The sequence below is a fragment of the Vulpes lagopus genome, chromosome 4 (assembly GCF_018345385.1).
Source record: "Vulpes lagopus strain Blue_001 chromosome 4, ASM1834538v1, whole genome shotgun sequence".
Taxonomy (NCBI): Eukaryota; Metazoa; Chordata; class Mammalia; order Carnivora; family Canidae; genus Vulpes; species Vulpes lagopus.
In genome coordinates this window covers 120,350,814-120,374,827 of record NC_054827.1, presented here as the reverse complement: position 1 = coordinate 120,374,827, position 24,014 = coordinate 120,350,814, and the positions used below count along the sequence as shown (strand labels likewise).

At 53.8% G+C, this 24,014-nt stretch overlaps 1 protein-coding gene across 2 annotated transcripts in view; it reads right to left on the bottom strand.

Annotated features, from left to right (window-relative positions):
- Positions 1–6,154: 6,154 nt before the first annotated feature.
- The window catches only part of HTRA3 (HtrA serine peptidase 3), a 30,854-nt gene continuing 12,994 nt past the window's right edge, over positions 6,155–24,014 (bottom strand). Inside the window, exons 3-9 of one of the 2 annotated variants that reach the window (XM_041753110.1) lie at positions 23,207–23,429; positions 20,278–20,472; positions 19,613–19,645; positions 18,152–18,266; positions 10,555–10,603; positions 8,686–8,781; positions 6,155–7,298 (exon numbers count right to left, since the gene is read on the bottom strand). In XM_041753110.1, the coding sequence (XP_041609044.1) occupies positions 7,133–7,298; positions 8,686–8,781; positions 10,555–10,603; positions 18,152–18,266; positions 19,613–19,645; positions 20,278–20,472; positions 23,207–23,429 (877 nt within the window). In that variant the 3' untranslated portion in view covers positions 6,155–7,132. Of the gene's footprint in view, positions 7,299–8,685; positions 8,782–10,554; positions 10,604–14,151; positions 17,370–18,151; positions 18,267–19,612; positions 19,646–20,277; positions 20,473–23,206; positions 23,430–24,014 lie in introns of those variants that run through there. The other variant, XM_041753111.1, reaches the window with a different exon arrangement.

The following is a 24,014-nucleotide window of genomic DNA, read 5'->3' as shown; positions in this document are numbered from 1 at the left end:
TAATTCAAAATCGGTAAAATATTTCAAAATCAGTGCATTTCCCTATATTAACAGAATAGGGGAGGAATCATTTAATCATGTTAGTAGAAGCAGAAAAGACTTTGTTAACATCAGTATTCATGCATAATAAAATCCCTTAGCAAACTAGGAATAAAAGAGAACTTTCTTAAGCTGACAAAGGGTAACTACAACAAAACTACAGCAAACATTATTCTGAGGGTGAAATGTTGAAAGATTTCCCTTTGAGATCAGGAACAAGATTAAGATGCCCATTCTCATTATTTCTGCATGACATTGAATAAGAGGTTTAGCCAGTGCAGTAGAGCAAGAAGAAGTAAAAGGTATTAGGACTGAAAGGAAAGAAATAAAACTCATTATTTATATGTGATGGGATTGAATATATAGGAAATCCAAAGTAATCAATTGTGAGAATTAACAAGTGATTTTTGCAAGATTGTTGTCTACAGGCCAGTATAAAACATGATGAAAAATAAGAAGAAATCTTAAAAAAATGGTTGATATATCAGCAAAGGTTCAGAAATTAAAACAAAAATCAAAGGATACCATTTAAAATATCAAATGTAAGCTATTTACACAGAAAACTATAAATTATTTGGAGAAAATGAAAATGCAAATAAGTGGGCGAACACCCAAGTTCATGTATTCGAAGCCTGAATATCATGAATGTCACCTCTCTCAGAGCTGACCTATAGACTCATCGCCTTTCTAACCAAATTCACAAGGGGTGGAACTTGGTAAATTTATTCTAAAACATATGCAGAAAAACAAAGAATCAAGGATACTTAAGCACTTTTGAAGGACAAGTATAGGAGGGTGGCTTTACTGCACTGGATAACAAACTATGTCATAAAGCTAAAATAACTAGGATAGGGTGGTGTTGGGCACAGAAAGATCAATAGGGCAAAAGGGGTCCAGAGACAGACCTACATGCATATGGGAGCTTGGTTTATGGCAAAGGAGGAAAAGGATGTATCTTTCCAATAAATGGCTTATGGGACAATTAGCTATCCATCTATCCACATGCAGCAAATGAAACCTGACCTCTCCTGTGCTCCACATACAGAAGTCATCTAGTGTAAAACGTAAGATAATCAAGCGTCGGGAACCTAACAGGAAGATAGGGACCTACGGGGCGGGAAGACACTTTCTAGGTCAGACATGAAGACACGAGCTATAAAGGAGAAGATTGGTAAATGGGGCTATTAAAACCAACCTTTCTGTTCATCAAGGGACACCATTTGGAGAGTGAAATGTAAGCCACAGGGAGGAAGAAGGTGTTTCCAGTGCATATAAAACAGAAGAGAGCTCATTTCTGTGGTATGCAAGAGAGCTACCCAGCGACGAGGAGAAGGCGGATCAGGAGATTAACTGGCCAGACTGGAAAGCTACACACAAGGAAGGATGCCCAGACAGCCGATGAGTGTTTGGAAAGTCGCCCGACCTCCGAGGGGTCATGGATTTGCAAACTGAAATCAAGAGCCACTGCTCTGGGCCCACAGAACGCCTCCAATTCAAGGCTGGCCACACACCTTGCCACAAATTAGTAAAACCACTTTGGAAAGCTTGTGTTTCTACCAAAACGGAATGTGCAGACACCCAGGGACCTGGGAGCTTCACTAGCAGGAACACACCCAACGGAAACGCTCACACAAGTCACTGGAGATGTGCTTGGAGATGTGCACGCCCGCACGGCGGCCACAGCCCCACACCAGAGCCCCCCGAGTGTCTGTAATGGGAGACCGGATGGACACGGGCAGGAGGCTACACGGGGTGAAAATCAACTCACTACTGCTGCGCGCAGCAGCATGGGTGACTCTCACAAGCATACTGTCAGCCCAGAAGCCGGACCCAAGTGAGCGCGGCTATGAGAGTCCTTTTACAGCAGTTAGAGAGGCAGGCAAAGCCCAGCTTGTGCGGAGCGATGCACGCACAGGTGGTAGAGCCACGGAGGAGCGGGAGGGGTGCTTACCACCAGGGGCTTCTCGGGAGCCTCTGGGGGGGCGAGGCAGCGCGGGGGTCGTCAGTGCTCTGGCTCTCGACTTGGCAGGTGGTGATGTGTTCGCTTTCTGAGAATACAGATGACCCTTGAACGACATGGATTTGAACTACGAGGGTCCGCTTAGACGCGGATTTTCTTCCATAGATGCTGTAAACGTGCTTTCTCTTCCTTTTGATTTTCTCAGTAACATTTTTTTTCTCTAGCTTATTTCATTATCCAGTACATGATACACGCAATATACAAAATACATGATAATCAGTATTTTTTGTTATTGGTAAGGCTTCTGGTCAACAGTGGACTATTAGTAGTTATGTTTCAGGGAGTCCAAAGTTAAATGTGGATTTTGGCTGTGTAGGGGGTCAGTGCCTCTAATGCCCGTGATGTCCAAGGGCCAACTGTACATTCAAGTGTTAGGTCTGGGCACTTTTCTGTATGTGTGTCACACTTCATGATAAAAATGATTTAGGAAAAATGAAAACGTTTCAAGCATGTCAGCTCTTCACTCACCACCCACCCCTGTACTTCTTTGTGAAAACATTTACTGGAGAAAACATTTTAACCAAAAGGAAAAACAAATTTATAAAAGAGGAAGAAATTGAATCCAGGAAAAGTAGGTGTAACCCTAATGTGCTGAGTGAAATGTCCACAAGCGTGCATCACGCCAAAAATTGGTGCAATCGAGAGCGGAACAGTTTCACGGATGTGTTTGTGTACACACTCACATTTGTGCAGTGCACATTCATGTGTACCATGTGTACATGTATGTCTGTTCCATGTACACACCTGTGTATGACATGAGTGCACACATATCCATGCCATGTGCATGCTCACCTGTGCTGTGTGTACAAGTGTGCCCATCACGTCCTTATTACATTGACCTGGCCAGGGTTGGGAGGGGCTGGGAGGTGGGTCTGGGAGGATTGATGGAGGTGGGCTGGGGCACCCTACAGTTAGCTGGCCACCCCTGACCCCTGACCGAGTCTCCTCTGGAGCTGAGAAGCTAGACGGCAGCCATCTGGGGCAGGGAGGTGCCTGAGGTGTGTGACCACTGTGTGAGGATACCAGAGCCAGTGTCAATGCGCTAACATCAAAGTGTGGGCAGGTGTGGTTTCTCCTGGAGGCTCCAGGGAACAGCTGTTCCCTCCAGCTTCTAGAACCTTCCTGTGGCACAGCCCCTTCCTCACATCCCCCCAGCCTCTGCTTCTGTCCCTACATCTTCCACTCTGACCCTCCTGCCTCCTTCTGGTCAGGACCCTGTGACCCCAGGGGCTGCCCAGATCATCCAGGATAACCTTCTGTGTCAGGAGCCTTCACTTGACCATGGCCATGAGGTCTCTTTGGCCATGTGTGTGATGTCCTGATTCCAGGGTTGTGATGCAGATGATTGGAGGGAGCAAGGCAGGCACAAGGGAGCCTGGGCAGCGTTCAGGTGGATGGAGCAGCTTGCATAAGGCAAAGGCTGGAAGAAGCAGGTGGAGCAGAGGGAGAGAGTACAGAGATGGACCAAAAAACCTGAAGAATGTGGACCAAGAGCAGGGCAGCGGGGGTCAGGTGTGTCCACATCGACCCAGGGCTGGGGCAGATGATGGCAGGCAGGCAGGCCCCCAGCCCCGGTGTCCCCAGGCACCACTCAAGCCTCAACAGGTACCCCGCTGTTTTTCCTGGCATCTGACCCTTTCCAGAGCTTACACCTTCGGTGACCTGTGTTCTGGATCTGCTAATCCTCTTGGGTGTGGGGAGGGGCCCTGGAAGGAGGAAGATGCTGTGCCCCCCGGGATCTGCCCCTCCTGGAGAACCTGGCCCAGCCCCATGCGCTCAGGCGGCGGATGTTTGTTCTGCTGCAGCTGTAGCCGCAGCTGTCTGCTCCAACCCAGCCCTGGTCCCCCGGAAGGCCAGCCGTGAGCTCACGTGTGACCCCAAACCCTACTCTCAAGGCCGAAGTTCCCGCCTCTGTCCAATGGGGCGCTTGGAGCCAGGGACCTGCAATGATCCTCCCGGTCCTGTCCTTCCTGGATCCCAGGTATTTACAAGGGCCCCCAGGCTGGAACAGGGTGCTCCTCTCCTAGGGTGCTGCCCTTGTTAGCGCCCCGTTTATAGCTCCCAGGTCAGATAGTGGAGGGGTGGGCTGCAAACCCAGCCACTGGGGGTTGCCTCAGGGGCCTGGAGGTTGCGTAATAGCTCTCAGCAGCTGGCAGGCTCTGGAAAAGTTGTTTTTCACCGGGTGCAGCTGGAGGAGCATTGGGGAAGTCAGCTCCTCTCAGCTGAGGGCGGGGGTGGAGTGGGGGTGCAGGCTGGGCGGCTGGCGGACAGAGGGCTTGAACGCCAGAGAGCCCACTCCCACCGCGGCAGCGGGGGTCAGGCGAGGGCTCCTTCCTCCCCAGGGAGTGGCAAGCACAGGCCAAGCATAGAGCTGAAGTCCCCAACACGGCTCAGCCAGAAAGGGGCAAAGCCAAGACCACAGCCCAGGCCGGGCTGACTCCCAAGCTCAGAGACCCCCACTTCCCAGCAGGACGATCTGAGGTGGGGGCGGATGGCCCTGGTCATCCCAGGGGCCGGTGGCAGAGAGTGAGAGGATGCCAAGTGACATTCTGGAGCACTGTTGGGGCCAGACCCTGAGTCAGGAGCCTCTACATGATATTTAACTCCATGTTGGCTGCAGCAAAGCAGGTAGGTGCCTTCTGGCCGAGCCCCGGGTTTCTCCTGGCAGTGGCCACCCCCTTGCTGTGCCCTGCCTCTGTCCCCTTCCTTTCACCCTCTCCAGACTCAAGGGTTTTGGGGTGCAGTGGTGGGGAAGGGGTGATGCTGTCTGGCTGCCATGGGTGCTCCTGGGAGGCCGTGTTCAGGAAGTGTGATCTATCCAAGGCCCAGACCTTGGGACAAAGTCCCTGAAATGCTCGAGATCCCCCACCACCTTTGAGGTGTCCTGCAGCTGCAAGGGACAGTCCTGGGCTGGCCGTTGGCGGTCCCTTGAGTGTCCGTGGCCGTCTGCCCTTGGCCTGAGGGTTTTCTCCAGCTCAGCCTCATGCAGGGCAGCCTGGGCACCAGGACCTTGTTTCCCGCAGAGGAGACCCAGGGCCCCCGTGTGGCCTGGGTGTGGGGAGCGGTGCTCAGTACACGTGGTAATCAGAGCCCAAGGATTGCAAAACCGGGCTGTTGAAGCAGATCACGGCGTCCTCACTCACAGCTGCTTGCAATAGTTTCTGGTCCTTTCCCAGGGTGGGTGCCAGGTGCTCTTTGGTCTGATTCTCTCCATCTAGTTGGCTGGCCACAGTGCACAGCCAGCTGCATCCAGCATCACCAATGCCTGGTGTGCCTGTCTCATGAGTCCCTTTAGGTACCAACCAGAATTCCCACGGCGCCCTAAGGCCACAGCCACCTGGGGCCATCTTCTAAAAGTGCCCCATGGTGGGCTTATTTAAATCTGGACCTGTCGAGCCTCAGGATCTCAGAGCCTGGAAGGGCTTGAAGTCCTGCAGTTGTTCACTCCTCCCTAGGGAGAAGGTGTCCAGCAGTTACACAGCCGCCCAGAGGCCAGCTGGGCAAGCCCTGCCGCCCTGCAAGGCTGGGACCGGGGCGGTCCAGAACCCAGGCCTTGGCCCCTCCCTCTCAGATCAGCTGGGCACCCAGCTTGCTCACCTCACCCTGGGGCCCCCCGCTTATTACTCGGGGGGGCCTGCCCTGGGCAACTCATGGCTCTATACCCTGCTCGGAGCCCCCCACCCCCTGCCTCTGCTGCATCCCTGGGCAATCTGCTTTGTCTCTTCCTGCCTCGTTTCCCCATCACTGGTGGGTCTGAAGCAAGGGTGATGTGGAGCAGATACAGAGAAGCTTTAGGACTGGCACACTAGCCTGGCTCAGCTGGGCTCACAGTAAGCCAGGTACCCTTCCAAGTGCTCCGCCCCCTGGCCTCGGGGACAGTGGTATCGGTGTTCCTCCGCACCTGGGTTGAGGACGAGGCAGGGGCAGGGAGACGACTTGCCTGAGACCACAGACTAGGAGCAAGTGGGGAGCAGCCCTATGCCCCAGGGCCTGGGTGTTCCCAGGCCTTCGGCTGACTGGAAAATCAGCTCCAGATCCAAGAGAAGCTGTGGCTGGCGGGGTGGGCTACCCTTAGTACCCGCGGGCTGAGGACCATGTGCTTGTAAACTTTAATTTTCATACAGTAGAGAAACATACAGTACAAGCATACAGGGGAATCCACTGTACAGCGAAGCTCACAAATACACCTCGACACATGACGCGCGCTCCCCAGCCGCTCTGGTGGGTGATTCCAGGAGTCGACTGCCCCTTGCAGAACAGCACAGGGGAGGCGAAGCCGGCTCAGTCCTCGTCACCCCTCCCCTTGTCAGGGGGCTTCCTCTGCCCCCTGCCCCATGGTCACCTTCAGGAGGACAGGTGGCCTTCCAGAGGGTGTCAGGCACTTTGTTCCTGGCCAGGCTCTCTCCCCCCTGGGAAGCCACAGGGTACCCTCATCACAGATGAGAAGCCAGGGTACCCTCGGGACCAATCTGGGCCAGGTCCCCACACTTGACTCCCGAAGGGAGTCAGACACGGCCACCCTCCAGGGCCTCCAAGCTGGCGGAGCAACAGCCCAGGTCATTCAATGTGGTGGACACTGTGGTGTCTGGTGCGGGGGATGAGAGGCCTTTCTCGGGGAGGACAGGCTCGGGAACTGACCTGAGCAGGTGAGTGGGAGGGGAGATGGGGTAGGAGCAGCCTGGGCATTCAGACAGAGGTTGGACAGGTGTAAAGGCAGGGGTGTAGAAGGGAGGGTGGGAGCTGTAAGGGAACTCCAGAGGAGTGTTCTGGATATCCTGGGCTCTTGGAAGGTGGCCTTCAGGAGCATCTGTACAAGGGAGGCATCCAGCTGTCCCCATGGCATGATCACATAGAAGTCAACCTTCCTGAGGCTGAGGTGGGTCCCTGGCCAAGCCCTGCCTGCGGCTCTGCCCCTGGATGGCCAGGAGGAGGCCACTGGCTCTACTGAGGACCGTCTGTGGTCCTTCGTCCTGACCCCGTGGGAGGCCGTGGCTCTGGATGGGACCTCTCAGCTGGCACCCGTCCCAGGCTGCAGGCTCTGGCACTCGGCAATGTGGGGAGGGGGCCCCACCCTCACAGAACCACCTCCGGAGAGATGCTGAACAGGATGTCATCATTCCCCCGCCGCACCTCCAGCAGCAGAGGGGACTCCGTCAGGACAGCCTCCTGCAGCTCACTTGAGTCCGCCAGAGGGCGCCCGTTGACCTTGACGATGATGTCGCCATCTTGGATGCCCCCTCTGCCAATGGAGAGACACCCAGTTACTGCATGTTCCCCCCACCCCCGGGACCCAGACCCTATTTGGGGGACAATCAGGTGAACAGAGGCAGTTTAAGAAAAATCATTTCAACCAGTAAGAATAGTGTCCTGACTCCAAGGTTCCTACACCAGGTGGAAACCAATGTCCTACAATGGCTTGTGTTTTGTGAGCTGGCTTCTTCTCTAATCACGAGGGCCTGGGTTCAAGTTCTGGGTGCAGTTCTTTTAGCTGGGCTGCCACAGGTCAGACACTTGGCCCCTTTGACTGCAGTTTCCACATCTGCAGTCCTATGTGGGAACACACCTGCAGATTTCGAGGTCCAGGCTGCAGTGAGGGCTAACAGATTAGGTAGCCTTGGTCAGCAGCAGCCACCCTTGCTACTGATCCCATCACTTTGGCTCTTGAGGCGGCCTGCCTGTGGCCACTCCTGGTAACTGCTGAAACCCTCAGTTTGGTGGTAATTCTTTGGTTTCATGGATCTATGTTCCAACAACTTCTATTGCAGGCCAGCTGTGGACTGAGCCCATGCGCTACAGGGTCCACAACTTCCTGCACAGCCGCTGAAGCAGCACAGCACAGCAAACAGGAAGAGAGGTCCTGTTTGGCTGAAGGGGCCCTGTGGGGCTGGAGGCCTGCCTGTCTGGCTCCCCTCCATTCCACACCTTGCCCTCGTCCCTCACAGACCCCATGTGAATGACCTCCAGCTCCAGGGATTACCATTTAGACCACTGACTGGATGCAGCCCACCCACTGTACTGACTGGTGACCTGTGGCAAAGGAGGGAAAGGGCTTGCTCAGATTCCTTCTGGGCCCTACATGGGCCATACAAGCATGTGGTACCTGCACTACACTAGTTGCCTTGGCTCCTGGTGTTGCAGAAAGTCAATATTTTTCTGGTACTTAGAGGTTTCAAAGAAAATAATGCTTTGTCTCATTTGGTCTGGACAAGGTCTCCTCAGAGGAGAAAGAGTAGGCCCAATTGTTTCCATTTTGTAGATGAGGAAATAGGCCTAGGAAGACCCAGGTGGGCCCAGCGGGCTGGTGGGAGGTAGGCTGGATTGGGGTTTGAGCTCTGAGGGGTCTCCACTACTCTGTCTCTCCTGACCCAAAGGAAAGGACGTGCCCAGCCATGGAAGGGCAGTGCCAATGCTCTACAGGGTACTTCATCTCTCCAGCCTGCCCCTGGCTTAGATGATAGGCTAGAATGCCACCTGCCACTTCCATGCCATGTCATGTGCCGGGAGCTCAAGGTTATGCAAGATCGCTGAAGTGGGCCCACCCTAGGCCTCGTGCCCACCCAACTCCACCCTCCAGGGTGTCTGCTTTCCTCCAGTCTGGCTTCCCTGCTTCCCGTAGTACAACCTACCTCTGAGAAGGTGAGTTTGGAACAACCTCTTGCACATAAATTCCACTGCTGACTGATGGGAAGTCTGGATTGCTGGCCTTTAGTTCTTCCACCAAACTGAAAAGGTAGTTCCACCATTAATGCATTTCTCCTGAGCCTCTAAACTGACTCCTTGGCAGAAAGCTGCCCCCACCGTTCCCCCCCCCCCACCTGGGCCAGAGGAGGCATCTCCTTTAAATCTCGGCACTGCTCTGTCCCACCACTGACCACTCCGGGTTGTCACTGGTTCTTCTCAGTGTCCCCCACTCGACATGGGCTCCTCAAGAGAAAGTTTACTGAAGATGGATGGTTAGAAGTGTAGACAGGGGAAGGTGATGGATAGTTGGGAGGGTGGGCGGGATGAGGTATGAGAGGAAGGAAGGAAAGGTAGAAGAATGGATGAGAAAATGGATGGATGGAAGGAATGATGAATAAACGGATAGATGAAGGATGAGCAATGAGTGAGTCATGGACTGGATAGACAGAAGACTGGACAGGTGGTGTGATAGATGGATGGAAGGATGGTATTATGGAGGGATGTGTGATGGATAGATGGAGGGATGGTGTGATGGACGGATGGACGGTGTGATAGATTGATGGAATGATGATGGATGGATGAATGGATGGATGGATGTGTGATGGATGAATAGACAGATGGGTAGTGTGACAGACTGATCAAAGGATGATGTGATGGATGGACAAATGGTGTGATGGATGGGTGGATGAAAGAGAGAAAGAAAGAACACATTTAGATAAATTGGTATATTGGTTTTGATTACAAATGGCTTCCAGATTTAATCCCTAGATTAACAGTTGATGAACTGGGAAGAATGATCATTTTAGAGGCTGCATAGGTTTGAGGGTATAGTCAGTTGAGCATGCTTTAGTTCTCCCCAGAGCCCTCAATGCAGTGACCTCCTTCTTCAAATTCTTGGACTTGACTTTGTATATTTTTCTCTCTCTGCTTCCCTTCTTTCCCTCCCTCTCTCCTTTTCTTTACCCACCGCACCCTTTATTTCACTATCAGTGTTTCCAGCCACCTACTCTGCTGCATATGTGGTACTGATGATTGGAACACAGTTCTCACTCCCAAGGAGCTCAGGTTCAAAGTTGAGGGGACAGGGCACAAACAGGCAATTCCAGCCCATGAGACCAGTGTAATGCTTGGAAGGGAAGCACAGGTTTGCAGGGAGTAGAGGTGGTACTCCTCCCACTTGAGTGGCATGTGGAATAGAACAGTGCCTCCCAAAAATTCATGCCCACTCAGAACCTTAGAATGTGACTTTGTTTAGAAATAGGGTCTCTAAAGATCTCATTGGTTAAGGATCTCTAGATAGGGTCACCTTGACTTAGGGTGGGACCTAAATCCAAGGGCTGGTGCTTTTATAAGAGAAAGAAGGGGGATATTTGGACACAGATACACAGAGGAGGCCACATGAGGATAGAGGTAGAGATTGGGGTGATGTGGCTGCAAACTAAGAAACATCTGGAGCCCCGAGAAGCAGGGGAGGACTCTCTCCACAGAACCTTCAGTGGGAGCACAGACTTGCTGGCACCCTGATTTTGGACTACTGGCATTCAGATCTTCCAAAGAATGGATTCCTATTGTCTTAAGGCACCAAGTTTGTGGTAATTTGTGAGTCCTCAGGGGGCTGAAGGAACCCATTAGACAAAGGAGGAAAAGGCATTGCAGGCAGAGGTTTGGCCTAAGCAGAGACTTGGGAGTCTGACTCTGTATGGCCCAGTGGAACACTTGCAGGTGGCTGAGCACACCTGGGCAAGGTCTGGGAGGAGAGCTAAGGTGAGGGATGAAGATGGAGGGACATCAGGGCTGCATCCTCAGACACTCACCTAGGTGTGATGGTCCGCATCCGTATGCCAATGAAACGCTTCTTCCAGTCTGAGAACAAAACATTATAGGACTCTGTTAGAGCTGTTATGAAAGCCTCTGCCCTCCCTGAGGCACCGGGTGGGAGCCAAATTCCTCCCAGGAGCAGAAAGCAACAGGATCCATCCCATGTGCTCACAGGCCTAGAGTTGCCTCTCTCCTCCAAGCTGCCATTGAGGTGTTGGGAGATGTCCTGTCTAGTCTGGTGACTTCATGCCCATCCTTGCCCTCAGGTCCCATGCAACCACATCAGCCCCCACAGATTCTCTGCTGCTGAGCCCCACACCCAAACCCCAATGGCCAATGGGGCTCTCCTCTCCAGCCTCCATCTTGCAGGTTCCCCAAACTTTCCTTTTCAGATCTGAACTTGTTACCTTCTCCTGCTTTCCCCATAAAGTAGAACATTAGCCAGTAATGCCTAGTGAGCACTAGCCATGTGCCAGGCCCTCTAGCTGAAGACTTAAACACACAACGTGCTAAGGCAGCAGCTCTATCTATCCCCTTGGCTGTGCCAACCTGTGACTTAGAAGGTATCTTAGCCCTAGAAGTAACATTTACTTATTTTGAATCACAAAACAAGTCTCGGTACAATCAAAACCTTATATCATAAAAACCTGCTCTCTGACAACAATGAAATTAAGGTAGAAATCGCTAATAGGAGATTATCTAGAAGATTTCCAATAATTTTTAAAAAGATTTCATTTATTAATTCATGAGAGATACACAGAGAGAGGCAGACATAGGCAGAGGCAGAAGCAGGCTCCTCGCAGGGAGCCCAATGCAGGACTCCATCCCGGACCCCAGAATCATGCCCTGAACCGAAGGCAGACACTCAACCACTGAGTCACCCAGGCATCCCGATTTACAATAATTTACAAACTAAACAACACACTTCTAAATAACCCATCTTCAAAGTAGAAATCAAAAGGAAATTAGAAAGTATTTAAAACTAGATAAAAAAGGGAAAATGACCTATTGACATTTGTGAGGTACAGGTGAAGTAGTACATGGAGGGAATTATAATACCAGAGTGCGAATATCACAGAATAAGAAAGGTCTCACATCACTGTTCTCAGCTTTTACCTTAAGAACCAGAAAGAGAAAAGCAAATGAAACCCAATGTAAGCAGAAGAAAGGGAATAATAAAGACTAGAAATTAGTGCGATAGAAAACCCAAATTTAATAGAGAATACATGAGCAACAGCTTATTCTTGGAGATCAATAAAATTGATAAGCTTTCAGCTAGACTGATCAGCCAAAAGAAGAAAAAAGAAAAAGACAAGACAATTATCCATATCCGGATCAGGCATGGGAGAGGTGACATCACCACAGATCCTACAGTATTGAAAAGGTAGTAAGATGTAATTAATGAATAACTGGATGTCAACCCATCTGACAACTCAGATACAATGCACACATTTCTTAAAGTTTCTAAACTACTTGATCCCACTCAAGAAGAAGCAGATAACCACAGTAGCTCCACCTCTATTTTGAACTTAAAAATCTTCCCACAAAGAAAACTTCAGGTCCAGATGGTCCCACAGGAGAATTCTACCTAATGTTTAGGAAAGAAATAATATCCTCTCTGTACAAACTCTTCTAGAACATTGAAAATGAGTGAATACTTCTGTGATGTTGTGATTTTAAAATAAGAAATACATGTTTCCATTTCCGTTTATGGTTCCCAGAACATGGCCCCTAAAACTTCTGTAATTCCCAGTGACAAGGGCTCTTTTGCTGCCAGCCCCTGAAGCCTCACAGTGATAAATGTGAGATGGGTATCTTCTGTTACTCACACCATAAACCCCTTTCAGCCACTCCTGAGTGTATGTTATGGAGGTGATTTTGAGAAGCCCCTAAGGATGGGGCTGGTTGCTAGGAAATCTATGATGTGATCAGGTGGTCAAACTTTCAACCCCAACCTCCACTCCACCTCTGGGGAGAGGTGAAGAGCTGGAAGTGGAAATAATTGGCAGTGGCTGAACCAATCATGGTTCATGGCTTTACTACATAGTAAAGTCTCCATACAACCCCAAGAGGGCAGGTCAGAGAGCTTTTAGGTTGGTGAATGTGTAGGTGCTCTGCATCCTCTCCCAGACCTGTCTCATGCATCTCTCCTATTGTTGTTCTTGAATTAATCTTCTTTATTTACACACAAACTGGTCATCTAGTAAGTAAACTGTTTTCCTGAGCTCTGTGAGTTCCTCCAGCAAATGATTAAACCCAACGAGGGAGCCAGCCAGTGGGTCAGAAGCACAGGTGACATCCTGGACTTGTGATTGGCATCTAAAATCAGGGACAGTCTTGTGCGACCTTAACCATGGCTTCTGACACTATCTCCAGGTAGCCAGTGTCAGACTTGGGTGAAATGGTAGGACAGCCAACTAGTACAGGGAAGCCCCTAACATTTGGTCAACAGGGTGTCAAAAGTAAAGCAGTCTTGGGATCCCTGGGTGGCTCAGCGGTTTGGCGCCTGCCTTTGGCCCAGGGCGTGATCCTGGAGTCCCGGGATTGAGTCCCACGTTGGGCTCCCAGCATGGAGCCTGCTTCTCCCTCTGCCTGTGTCTCTGCCTCTCTCTCTCTCTCTCTCTATGTCTATCATGAATAAATAAATAAATAAATCTTAAAAATGGTAAAGCAGTCTTGTAGCAGAGAACTAAAGACAAAAAAGTGTTCTTCCTAAACAACTTCCCAACTATCATCCTGATACCAAAATCGGGAGGGAGAAAACTAGACCAACATCCCTCATGAAGACAGCTGGAAAAAACCTTTAGACATTTCCAACAAATGAAATCCAACAATATATACAAAGAATAATACATCACGATTGAAGGAGCTTTATGCCAGGAATGTAAGGATGGTATGACATTCAAAAATCAACCAATGCAATTTACCACATTAACAGACTAAGGGAAACCATCATCTCAAAAGGTGCAGAAAACGTGTTTGACAAAATCTTCTAACATCTGTTCCTAATAGAAACTACAAATAGAAGGGAACTTTTTCCATCCAATGAAGGACACCTACAAGCACATCCTACTTGCTGGTGAGAGACTAGAGACTTCTCCCCAAGGGCAGAAACAACGAATGCCAGGACATCCATTCTCAACACTTATATTCAATATCGTATGGAGACTCCAGCTAGGCAAGAACAAAAGAAAAAGCATCCAGGCTGGAAAGAAAGAAGCAAAACCATCTCTGTGCACAGACTACAGAATCATCTGTGATGGAGCCCACAAAAATTCCTACCAGCACAAGCTGTCAAGGTCACGGGATCTCTTACGATGAAACAACATACGAAAATCAACTTTATTTGTATATTGTAGTAACAAGCAATCGGAAATTGAAATTTAAAACAATTGCAATAATTGAAATTGGAATCAGGGGTTGGCAAGCTGATTCTAAAATCCATATGGAAATGCAAAGGATATGGAAAAACCAGGATGGCTTTGGAGATGGGACACAGTGGGACGGCTGGTGTCACCTGACCTGAAGACACTGCAGAGCTGCAATAATCAGGACAGAGTGAAGCTGGCATAGATGGACAGACAGACAGATAAGCCAGAGAGGATGGGCTCATTTTATTTTCAACAAAGGAGCAAATTCAGTTCAGTGGGGAAAAAGACAGTGCTAGAGAAACTGACTATCCAAAGCAGAAAGAAAAAAAAAGAACTTTGATTCATACTCGGCACTCTTTAAACAAATTAACTCAAAATGCATCATTGTCCTAACTTGAAGGCCTCAGAAAGTAAACTGCTAGGAGATGTAGAAGTAAATTTTCCTGACTTTGGTGAGCCCAGATTTCTTGGATACAACTTCACATGCATGATCCATTAAAAAAAAAATTGGTAAATGAGACTTCATAAAAATTTATAAAACATCCGCTCTTTGAAGGTGAAGTCAGGAAAATGAAAAGTTAAGCAGCAGGAAGAGACATTGGCAGCTCGTTTCCCCAACAAAGACTCCCATCCAGGATGCATCCAGACCCCTCTCAAAACCTAGTAAGAACATAAAATAACTCAACTTTTTAAAGTGGGCAAAATACCTAAACTGACATTTCTTCACAGAGGATGGATGATGGTGGGGAATGGGTGGCTCTGAGTGATGTGAGGCCAGGATGGTGAGGAGAGGCTCACAGCTCTGCTGGGCCCATGGCTTTGGTCTTTACCTCCAGCAGGTGCAGCCTGGGGACGCTTTCCAGCAGAGGGGCCCATGGTCTGCCCTATGTTTTGAAAGGACCTCTGGGTTTGGAAGGGTCTGTGGGGACAAGGGCAGCTGAGAATCCCAGTATGGCACTCTGAGATGGGGCCAGGCTGGCTATGGGAATCTGGGAATCACTCCCTAGATGGCATTACAATCCACAGACGGGGCCAGGTCCTCAGAGGACAGGAGGGAAGCCCTAGCAGAGGCCTCGGCCCTGCGTCCTGCTCCTGCACGGAGCCGGCTCTCTGTCAGCTGCTCAGAACCCCAAGGTCATTCTTCAAAATAGGAAGGGGACTGAGCTTCCCGTGCTTGTGCGTGAGCAGTGCCCTGGCCGGGCAGATGTGCAGCCCTGCCACCCACAAGGCAGGGGCCTGCTCGTTAGAGTCCTTGGTTGGAAGCCCACTGCCCACTCCCCAGAGCCAGCAGGCCCAGCCCAATGTGGGGGTGGTTCAGGGGGGACGCACTGAGTCTCTAGGTCAGCAGACACCCTTGTGTCTCCTCCTTCACAGGGAGGTCACCCAGATGCGGAGGGTCCCATGCGCTGGGAACAAGGAGGTCGGCTGGAGGTCCTGCCCGAGTGTTCCTTCAAAGCCGGGCAGCTCCCCCTAAACTGCATGCACACTAATGCCACTGGACCGGGTTCGCTGTGTGGAAAAGGAATTTCACAACAAAACCCCAAACCAAGGCAGAAAGCGGCTCACACTGACAGTTTCTTGGGCATCAGGGCTGATCCCTGATCTGCCCCTGAACCCCATCCCAGGAAATGCCCCTCTGCCTTGCTCACACTTTGTACCCCGCCTTCCAAGCCCTGTTGGCTCCAAGTTCAAAACTGACCAAGACCCAACCACTTCTCATCCTGCAGCTGCCGCCCACCCCCCCAGGCTGCCAGGAGCATTTCCTGTGGTGGACTCCCTACTGGTCCCTCCAGCCACCCACCCGCCCCAGGCCCCCTCTGCATCCCCTCTCCTTCCTCCCACGGGCCTCCCTCCCTACTCTGCCCTCGTAGGACATACTGGAACTCCTGTGGCCCAGTGCCCCTGCTGGAATGAAAGCTCAGGGTTGCACGCGTGTTTGGCTCCCGACCCACGGGACCCCAGGCTCTGCGCAGGAATGACATTCACTGTGGTTCCTTCTGCTCCCAGACCCGCTCTGCAGCCCTGACGCCGCTGAGTCCTGGTCCTAGCCGCTGCGCTGGCAGAGAGCCGAGCTCAGGCTTCGGGGACACTACAGCCTCGGGCATCTTGAAGGAGGGACAGTGGGCTCCCCAGCACGGGTCCTGCCCACCTCTCCCCTGCCTCCCGCTGCTGCCTCCTGCTCTACTGGGGAAGAACTCCAGCACGCAGGTGTCCCCGGTCTGCCTGGGACCTCGTGGCCAGGGAACGTGCATTCTAGGGTCTTCTTGCCAGAACCTCTGATGCCTCCCTGCAGCACGGGGCCACAGAGACACCCCCCACCCCCGGGGGCAGGAGACGAGTACCAAGTCCATGCCCCAGGCTGGATGTGACCACTGGCTCCCATAGTTCACAGAGGGGCAGATATCCATAACCACCTGGCCCCACTGGCCCAAACACTCCTGGGGTACACTCTAGTGCTAAGGTTAGCTGAACCCCCAAACTCCTGGGGCCTGACACTGAGGCTCCCTTGGACCAGCATGGTGACTCCTCTTCCCCTAAGAGACCCCAGAGGCCTCTGAGCCCCACACCCTAGACAGGAACAAGAAACACACCTTCACACTCCTTGGTTTAAGGATGGTCTGTTTTAAAGAACTTTGGATTAACTGGTTAAGTATTTTGATAATTTTATTAAGAAAAAAAAAAGCAGAAGTGAACACCAATCAATTTCAGAAGGGCTTTAAATTATAGATTCGATCATCCAGCTAGGATTGATTGGGCTCTCTGATTCATCCACGTGTCCTGAGGGAGGTGACAGCTCTGGGGACAGGGAATGAGTGTTTCCCAGGGCGTCTGGGGTGAGGTGAGCACTGACAGGGACAGTCTCTGTACAATAAAGGAATGAACCCTGGTGGCCCCTGCTGGTTCTCATCTGAGAGAGGAGAGGAAGAGAGAAGCAAGAAGCAAGAGGACGCTATCATCCATTTCCCAACAGTGACCTAACAGCTCAACCTGTGCAAAATGCAGATCCATCAACTTCCAGGAAGGTAGCCAAAGTCCAAGGCACCCTTGGAGCAGGAGGGAGGGTAATTATACTAGAAAAGCTCAGTTATTAAAGAAAGCATCAAGACTATGACAGGTATGAAGGCGCAACCCGGCTTGAGTTCTGAGCTTCCTGGCAGGCAAGGAGAAAAGATGTGGTGTTAAATGGTCCCCAACCCATCCAACAGAAGAAGCCTTCAGCTTCTTTAGGGAAGACTGGCTCTGCCCTGGCTCCTGGCCATCTTCACATGAGGGACACCGATGAACCCAATGGAGTCCTTCCTCAACAGTGGTTCTTCACGTGACCAGTCCTCATGGCACTGGTCTTGGCCACACGGGGCTCCATGTGCTTGGCTGATGGGATCGTGGACAGGGCCAGCATGAAGAAGCCCCATGCTCTCAATGAACTGCTGGTGAGGGGGCTGGGAGGAGACATGGAAGCAATTTGAAGGTGTGAGTGGTGGGGCTGAGGCAGATCTGGGCATCGGCCAGGTGGGCACAGGAGACAAAATGGCAGGAGGGAGACATTCACTGGTTCACTGGGCTAAATGAAAGGCAGGAAGGTGGAGGCCACCAGGAAGCTCCCGAGATCAGGAGCCATATGACTGTCCCTCGGAAAGCAGCTGTGACCAACTTTAAGAGAGTGATGGGCCCTCACTGGGGAGAGTCACCCGTGCCTGGCCAAGGCCTCCACCAGGTGGATGCTCATGGCCATCCAGCAGTGGGAGAAGGCCTGGGCACCCCTGTGTGGGGTGCTGAGAGGAAGATGCCTTCTAGGGATCAGGGGCTTGGGCTCTGTTTCCTAGGGTACAGGCTCCCCTCTGGGACAGTCTGCATGACCTCAGGCTAGAAGCAGGAGTGCTCAGGGATGAGCACATGGGAGGGAGGGAGGATGGGGGAGAAAGGGTGGATAGGTAGGCAGAGGGGTAGATAAAAGGGCAGATGGGTAGATGGGGGGTGGGTGGGTGGGTGGATGGAAAGGAGGAGGGAAGGGAAGAGGAAGGATGGGGGTGGCGGGGAGGAAGGGAGGGAAGGACACACTACCAGTTCTGTCTGCAGCCACCCAGAGAAGTGGAGCCTGGGGGTGGAAGCTGCTGGAGGTGGGAGGTGAGTGGGGGACCCCCAGCCAGAAGGGGAGCGCATGCAGGAAAGCAGGGGGCCCCTGCCCGTCCCCTCCCTCAGCAGCCCCGGGGCAGCGCCGCACCTTTGACGTGCTTGTCCTGGAACTCCGTGAGGAAGCGTGTGATGCGGTCCGAGGGGATGGCGAAGGAGATGCCGGCTGCCACCTTTAGCGTGTTGATGCCAATGACCTCGCCATCCTGGGCAGGGCAGTCAGAGGGGCATCACTGGGGAGGGGGGCCCCAGCACCCTGTCTGCACCCGCCCCGCACCTGGCTTCCAGGGCCCACCTGGCCGGCACTGCCTCTTGCTGGGAGGCTCCTGGGGCATCCAGAAGCCATCCTGGGAGGCCCTTCAGGGTTCGCCTCCCACTCCTCCCTCCACACCTGGTCCCCTCTCTCCTTCTGCTCCTCAGGCGGTGCCCACTGAGGAGGAGCACACCTCCACCTCCACAGCATCCCAAGAGGCTGGAGCCCGGACAGGGGGCGATGATGCCTATGGGCCTGGGGCCTCTCTCCCTTCGTCCTAGAAGTGGGGCTAGGGGTGTGAGGCCAGGGCAGCTTCCCAGTGCCCCCCCTCCATCCCCTGGGACTTGGCCTCCCGCCCTGCCCCTGCCCTGCACCCCTTCAAGGCTACAGCATGGATCAGGAGACACCTTGTTCTTGACACCCTCGGGAAGGTGCTCCTCCCTGCAGCCCAGCACGCACCCCTGCTTTTCTGGCCTCCAGCATAAAGCCCACCTGCACAGCTTTCATGAACAACCATGCTGTGGCCTCCCGTCCTGCTGAACAGCTGCAGGGCTGCTCAGGGGGTTGGGGGGCAGGGTGAAGCTCCCTCTGACCCCTCCTGCTCATGTGGCACCTTCTCCCTGGACTTTCTCCTGTGTATCTCCTAAGCCCCAAACCCTTAGTCTCCACAGCCCAGATTAGACACTCCCGCCTCCAGGCAGCCCTCCCTGCCTGTATTTCTCCAGTGTCTCCTCACTGTTCCTCACATCACACTTGGGCATGCTCGGGTCTGACACACTGTGGCATGGATGGGAGCTCCCCGGGGTGGGGATGGCAGCCGGTAATTCAGGGCCCAGGAGCTGAACTGAACTCCTGGTTTATTCTATAAATTTCACCTGGTATGAGAAGGAGTCCCACTCTGGGGCCCAGGACAGATGTGGGGGAGTGGTGACTGAGAAAACTGGGACAGAACAAGGATGCCCCCTCTCCACACATGTAAATGCAAGGATGGGGGCCCGGAGCAGTGACCAGCCCTGACCTGTGTCTCCCCTGCCGCCCCCGTCCTCGCTGGGCATGTGGTCCCTGTCTGGCTGCTGTTCTGGGTCATCCTTATTCCTCTGACAATGCAGTATCTCTAGGGGGGGACGGAGGCCCAGAGCACTGGTGCCTGGGGCCATGTCCTCCTTCTGGGCCTTTAGCCCAGCTATTGCGTGTGAAGCTTCAAGGTCCATCTTTGGGGTTGCATCCCGCCTCCAGGTTGTATGGCCACGGGAGCAGAGCCCCAGAGCACTAGAGGGCCCTACACTTGGGGACACTTACCAGGTTCACCAGGGGTCCCCCGGAGTTCCCGTACTGCAAGCAGAGGACACGCGACGTTAGGGGAGCCCTGAGCCCTGCCAGAGGGCTCCTGAAGCTCTGTCTTCCCACCCTCGTTTCAACCAGCACAGAAACAGATAATCAAATCTCACTCCCAACAGCATCTCGAAAGGCCTCACTGCACCCATTCCACAGGTGAGAGAGCTGAGGCCCCAGAGGCCAAGTGCACGGCTGTTTGGTGACCAATGCTCCCCGCACAGACCTCACAGGCTCCCCCCAACCCGACCCACGGCTCGGTTCTATCCCACCCGCCTCCAGGGCTCTCTACAATGGCTAACACTTCCAGAATAGTCCAGGTCATGGCAAACCCAGAGAGGTGGGCATGCTGGGCCAGGGCAGAGTGCTCTGTAAGCGGGAAAGGTGTCATGTGCTACAGTGATGAAACCAACAGTGCCCAGAAGAGGGGGTGACTCGGGCAGAGACTCTCTGCGTCTCTGAAGAGCTTTCCCAGGTCAGGGCAGCAGCTTCTAACCCCCAGGGAGGTCCCGGCACCCAGGTGCAGAAGTCACAGGGACCCAGAGCTCTATTTAGCATAAAGAAGGAGACTTCTAGCAAGTGGATGTGTTGAGTGATGGGGTGAGCCCGCCTGAGGCCCCACGAGCACTCACGTTGATGATGGCATCCGTCTGGATGTAGTCCATGTCCGAGTCCCGGAGGCCCAGCTCCTTGCCGTCCCGCTGGGCCGTACTGACGATGCCCGTGGTCACCGTGTTCTGTAGGGCGAAGGGGCTGCCGATGGCCACCACAAACTCGCCGGGTCGCAGGTCTGCCGAGTGTCCCAGCAGCAGCGCCGGCAGCTTTTTCTGGAGGGGGGACAAGGAAAGGGAGGCTCAGCTGTCTGCCTTTGGTGGGACGGGAGCCAGATGGAGGCCAGCCCCCAGCAGGGTGGTCCCAGCAAGGCAGGAGCAGCTGGATAGAGCCGTCAGGGGTCAAGGCCAAGGCAAGTCGCCAACTCAGACAGAGGCCAGGCCGGCCTCCAGCTGACCCACAGTAGGAGAGACCCAGGCTGGAGTCCTCAGAACAGAGGCTCAGCTGCCCTGTGACTGACCACAGGGTTCCCCAGGCGGCTGCAGGGGCTGCACACAGGGAGGATGCCTGGAGGATCCAGCCGAGCATGGCCTCTGAGGTCATGAGCCCAGTGGTTCCATGGTCACAGGTCCCTCTGAAATCTGCTGGAGCTCTGAATACCTTCCAAAATGCATCACACACAAGGCGATGCATGTGACCTAGAGACCTGCGGGAAGCCTGGAGCCCAGGTGAAGACCCTGGAACTCTTGATCCAGCTCAACCTCACCTCTCAGTAGAGACACAGGGAAACTGAGAGCAACAGAGTGACTTAGCCAAGCTCTGCCGTCACCCCTCATGCACTGAGACACCTGCCCATGCTATTTCCACGTGACGCTAGACTTCATGTTGACTTGGCAGCTAGACTGGGAGCTCTGGGATCTGGCTGTGTTGGGTTTGCCTCCATGTTCTGGAAGCTGCAGGGAGCATGCTCAGAGCAGGTGTTCCTGAGCGCTGGCTAGGGTGCTGAGTGCACGTGCCAGCATCCACAAAATTGAGGGGAGCCGAGCCCCTCTCACCAACACCCCCATGAATTTGGGGATTTGGTGTCATATGACTTGTGTCAGATGCCACCCCTGGGGTGGCCAGATGAGGGGCACTTCCTCTGCAGGCTCCTGGGGGTCCACCATGACCCACAGACACAAAGCTCTAGAAGAAGGTGCTGGTGACCGTCGTGCTCCGATCACACAAGCTTCCCTCTAGCTCTGACAAGGACCCCGATGCCATCTGGTGGGATGGCGGGGGGACCTGGCACAGAGGGTCCCAGGTGGAAGAGCCGGGCCCACGCACCTGGACGTGAGGACCCACAGGAATGATGCTTACATCTCTGGCTGGTCACAGAGGGAGGGATAATACCACCTGGCCTCAGGGACGCTCTTCCTCACCATGCCCCAGCCACTCGGGGCAGCAGCCTCTCCCCAAAGCTGGGGGAGCTGCCACACGCAGGACTCAGGGGCTCAGAGGCAGCGCCTGCGTCAAGGAGAAACGGTGGGTGCCGATCCGGCCAGCAGGCACTAGGGCCTTACCAGGGCACCAGGGCCTTACTAACTCCACCAGCATCTGTGGCCACCGATGGCTGCCAGGGTGTGCCCCATCCTATGGTTTTGCCACAGGTCCTGGAATGGGAGAGACCCAGTGGCAGCCGGGCCTGGGGTCCAGTCTGGGTCCACATTGCCCTGTGGGTGTCATCGGCGGGGGCTGCACACTGGTCCTAGGGCCACATCCACCTGCTGCCTGTTGTATAAATAAAGTTTTATTGCAACACAGCCATGCGTTCTTATCCCCTGTGGCTGCTGCATAGCTGAGAGGTGTCCACAGTGCTCACAGGCCCCACAAGCCTGGAAACATTTACTTCCTGGAGCCTCACCACCAAAGCTGCCAACCCCTGCCCTTGAGCACACCCCCGGTGCTCCCAGCCTGAGCAGCCTCATCTTTGGGATGGAGGTGACACCCCGGGCTCAGTAACTACCACCAAGGGGTCAAACGTGGGGAGGGAGGCAGACCAGGTGGCTGAGCGGTTTAGTGCTGACTTTGGCCCAGGGTGTGATCCTGGGGACCTGGGATGAAGTCCTGAGTTGGGCTCCCTGCATGGAGCCTGCTTCTCCCTCTGCCTGTATCTCTGCCTCTCTCTCTCTCTCTGTGTCTCTCATGAATAAATAAATAAAATCTTAAAAAACGTGGGAGGGGTCCACACTAGGGTAACTCTCTTCTCCCTTGATCGTGTAGGAAGGAGCCTCCTCACATAGACTCATGATCACCAAAACTATTCAACTTATATTGAGAAAGAGCAGAACCAGATTCAGAGTCACCAGGCCAAGCCAGACTCACCAGAACAGACAGCCCCAGGGTCACCGACCTCACGGCAGGGGTGGCCAGCAGCGGCCCTCATCGAGCCTCATAACCATGACAGTGGACAAGCCCTGCCCCGGGTCTGCAGGATACTGGGCAGTGGTCTCACCTCTCTTAGCCTGTTTCCCCTTGGACGCTGACACCCTGTCTGCCAAGGTCTGTGGGGCACAGATGGTACCAGCCCGTGGCAGGCCCCCTGGACACAGCCACTAGCAGTGATGGGGGATGACACAGCCCCGCTGTGGGCTCCAAGGCCAGCTTATAGTGGGGACTGGATGTGGAGGGACGAGGGCATATGTCGCAATGCTCCCACAGCCCTGTCAGCTCCACAGGGACAGTTGCATGTCCTGGAGTGGGCCTGGGAGGGACACTAGGAGTGTCCCTGGGTCGTGAAGGACATCCATGCAGGCCCGGCTGGTGGATGGCTGCCCAGCTCTGCTTGCAGCTGGCAGCTCGGGGAAGCACAGGGCAGGGGTCTGGAGAACCCAGTTCTAGTCCGACCTGACCTGTGACTGACTGGGAGCAAACTGCCGGGCGCCCCAGGCCTTAGTTCCTCCAAGTGCCCCACAGGGAGGTTGGGCTGATGCTGTTCCGGGCTCCCCCGCCCGCCCCCCGGCCACTCACTTTGGGGTGGATCTTGATGGTGGCGATATCCGACTTCTTGTCGATGTCCTTGATGGTGGCCTCATAGGTGTCACCGTTCTGCAGCTGCACCTTGAGCTGCTGCCGGCCTGAGACGGCGTTGGTGCTGGACACCACGTGAGCGTTGGTGACGATCAGGCCGGCCTCTGACATGATGAAGCCCGAGCCGCTGGACAGGGGCACGTTACGGCCAAACAGCGGGTGTCTGCGGGGAGGGGAGCACAGGAGGGCGGTCAGGATGGGTAGGGGCCTGGATGTGGGGGCCTGGACACGGGGCTTGGATGCAGAGCCGGCCACAGCCATGCACCAGCTGGTGAGAAGCAGAACCCAGCGTGGGGTTCAGAGTCCCCTGGGCCCAGGGCCAACCCCAGCTCTGCCACCTTCAGCTGTGGCCTTGGCCAGGTCACTTACGCCTGGACCCGTTTCACAGCCAGATCGAGGGGAGAACCATCTGTGACCTGCAACCTTCTGGGAAGAGACGGGAGGCCCATGCACGTCAGGCCTGCCAAGACCGGCAGACGCTCGCTGCCAGACAGCTCAGCACTGGAGCCAGACAGGCCGGGACTCTAATCTCAGGCCTGTCCCACTTATTATCTGCCTGGCTGTGGGCGGGCCTCAGTCTCCCCAGCTAGGAAATGGGATCCCTGCCCTGCTGAGTGTGATGCCTGGTATCTAACACATCTGGAGGCAGGAAGTCACTCAATAAACCTGGCTGCTGTTGGCATGAGGGACAACGCATTAATGTGCGTGTAGCGTCCGCTGGGGCTGACCCACAGCTGGCCCTCAGGGA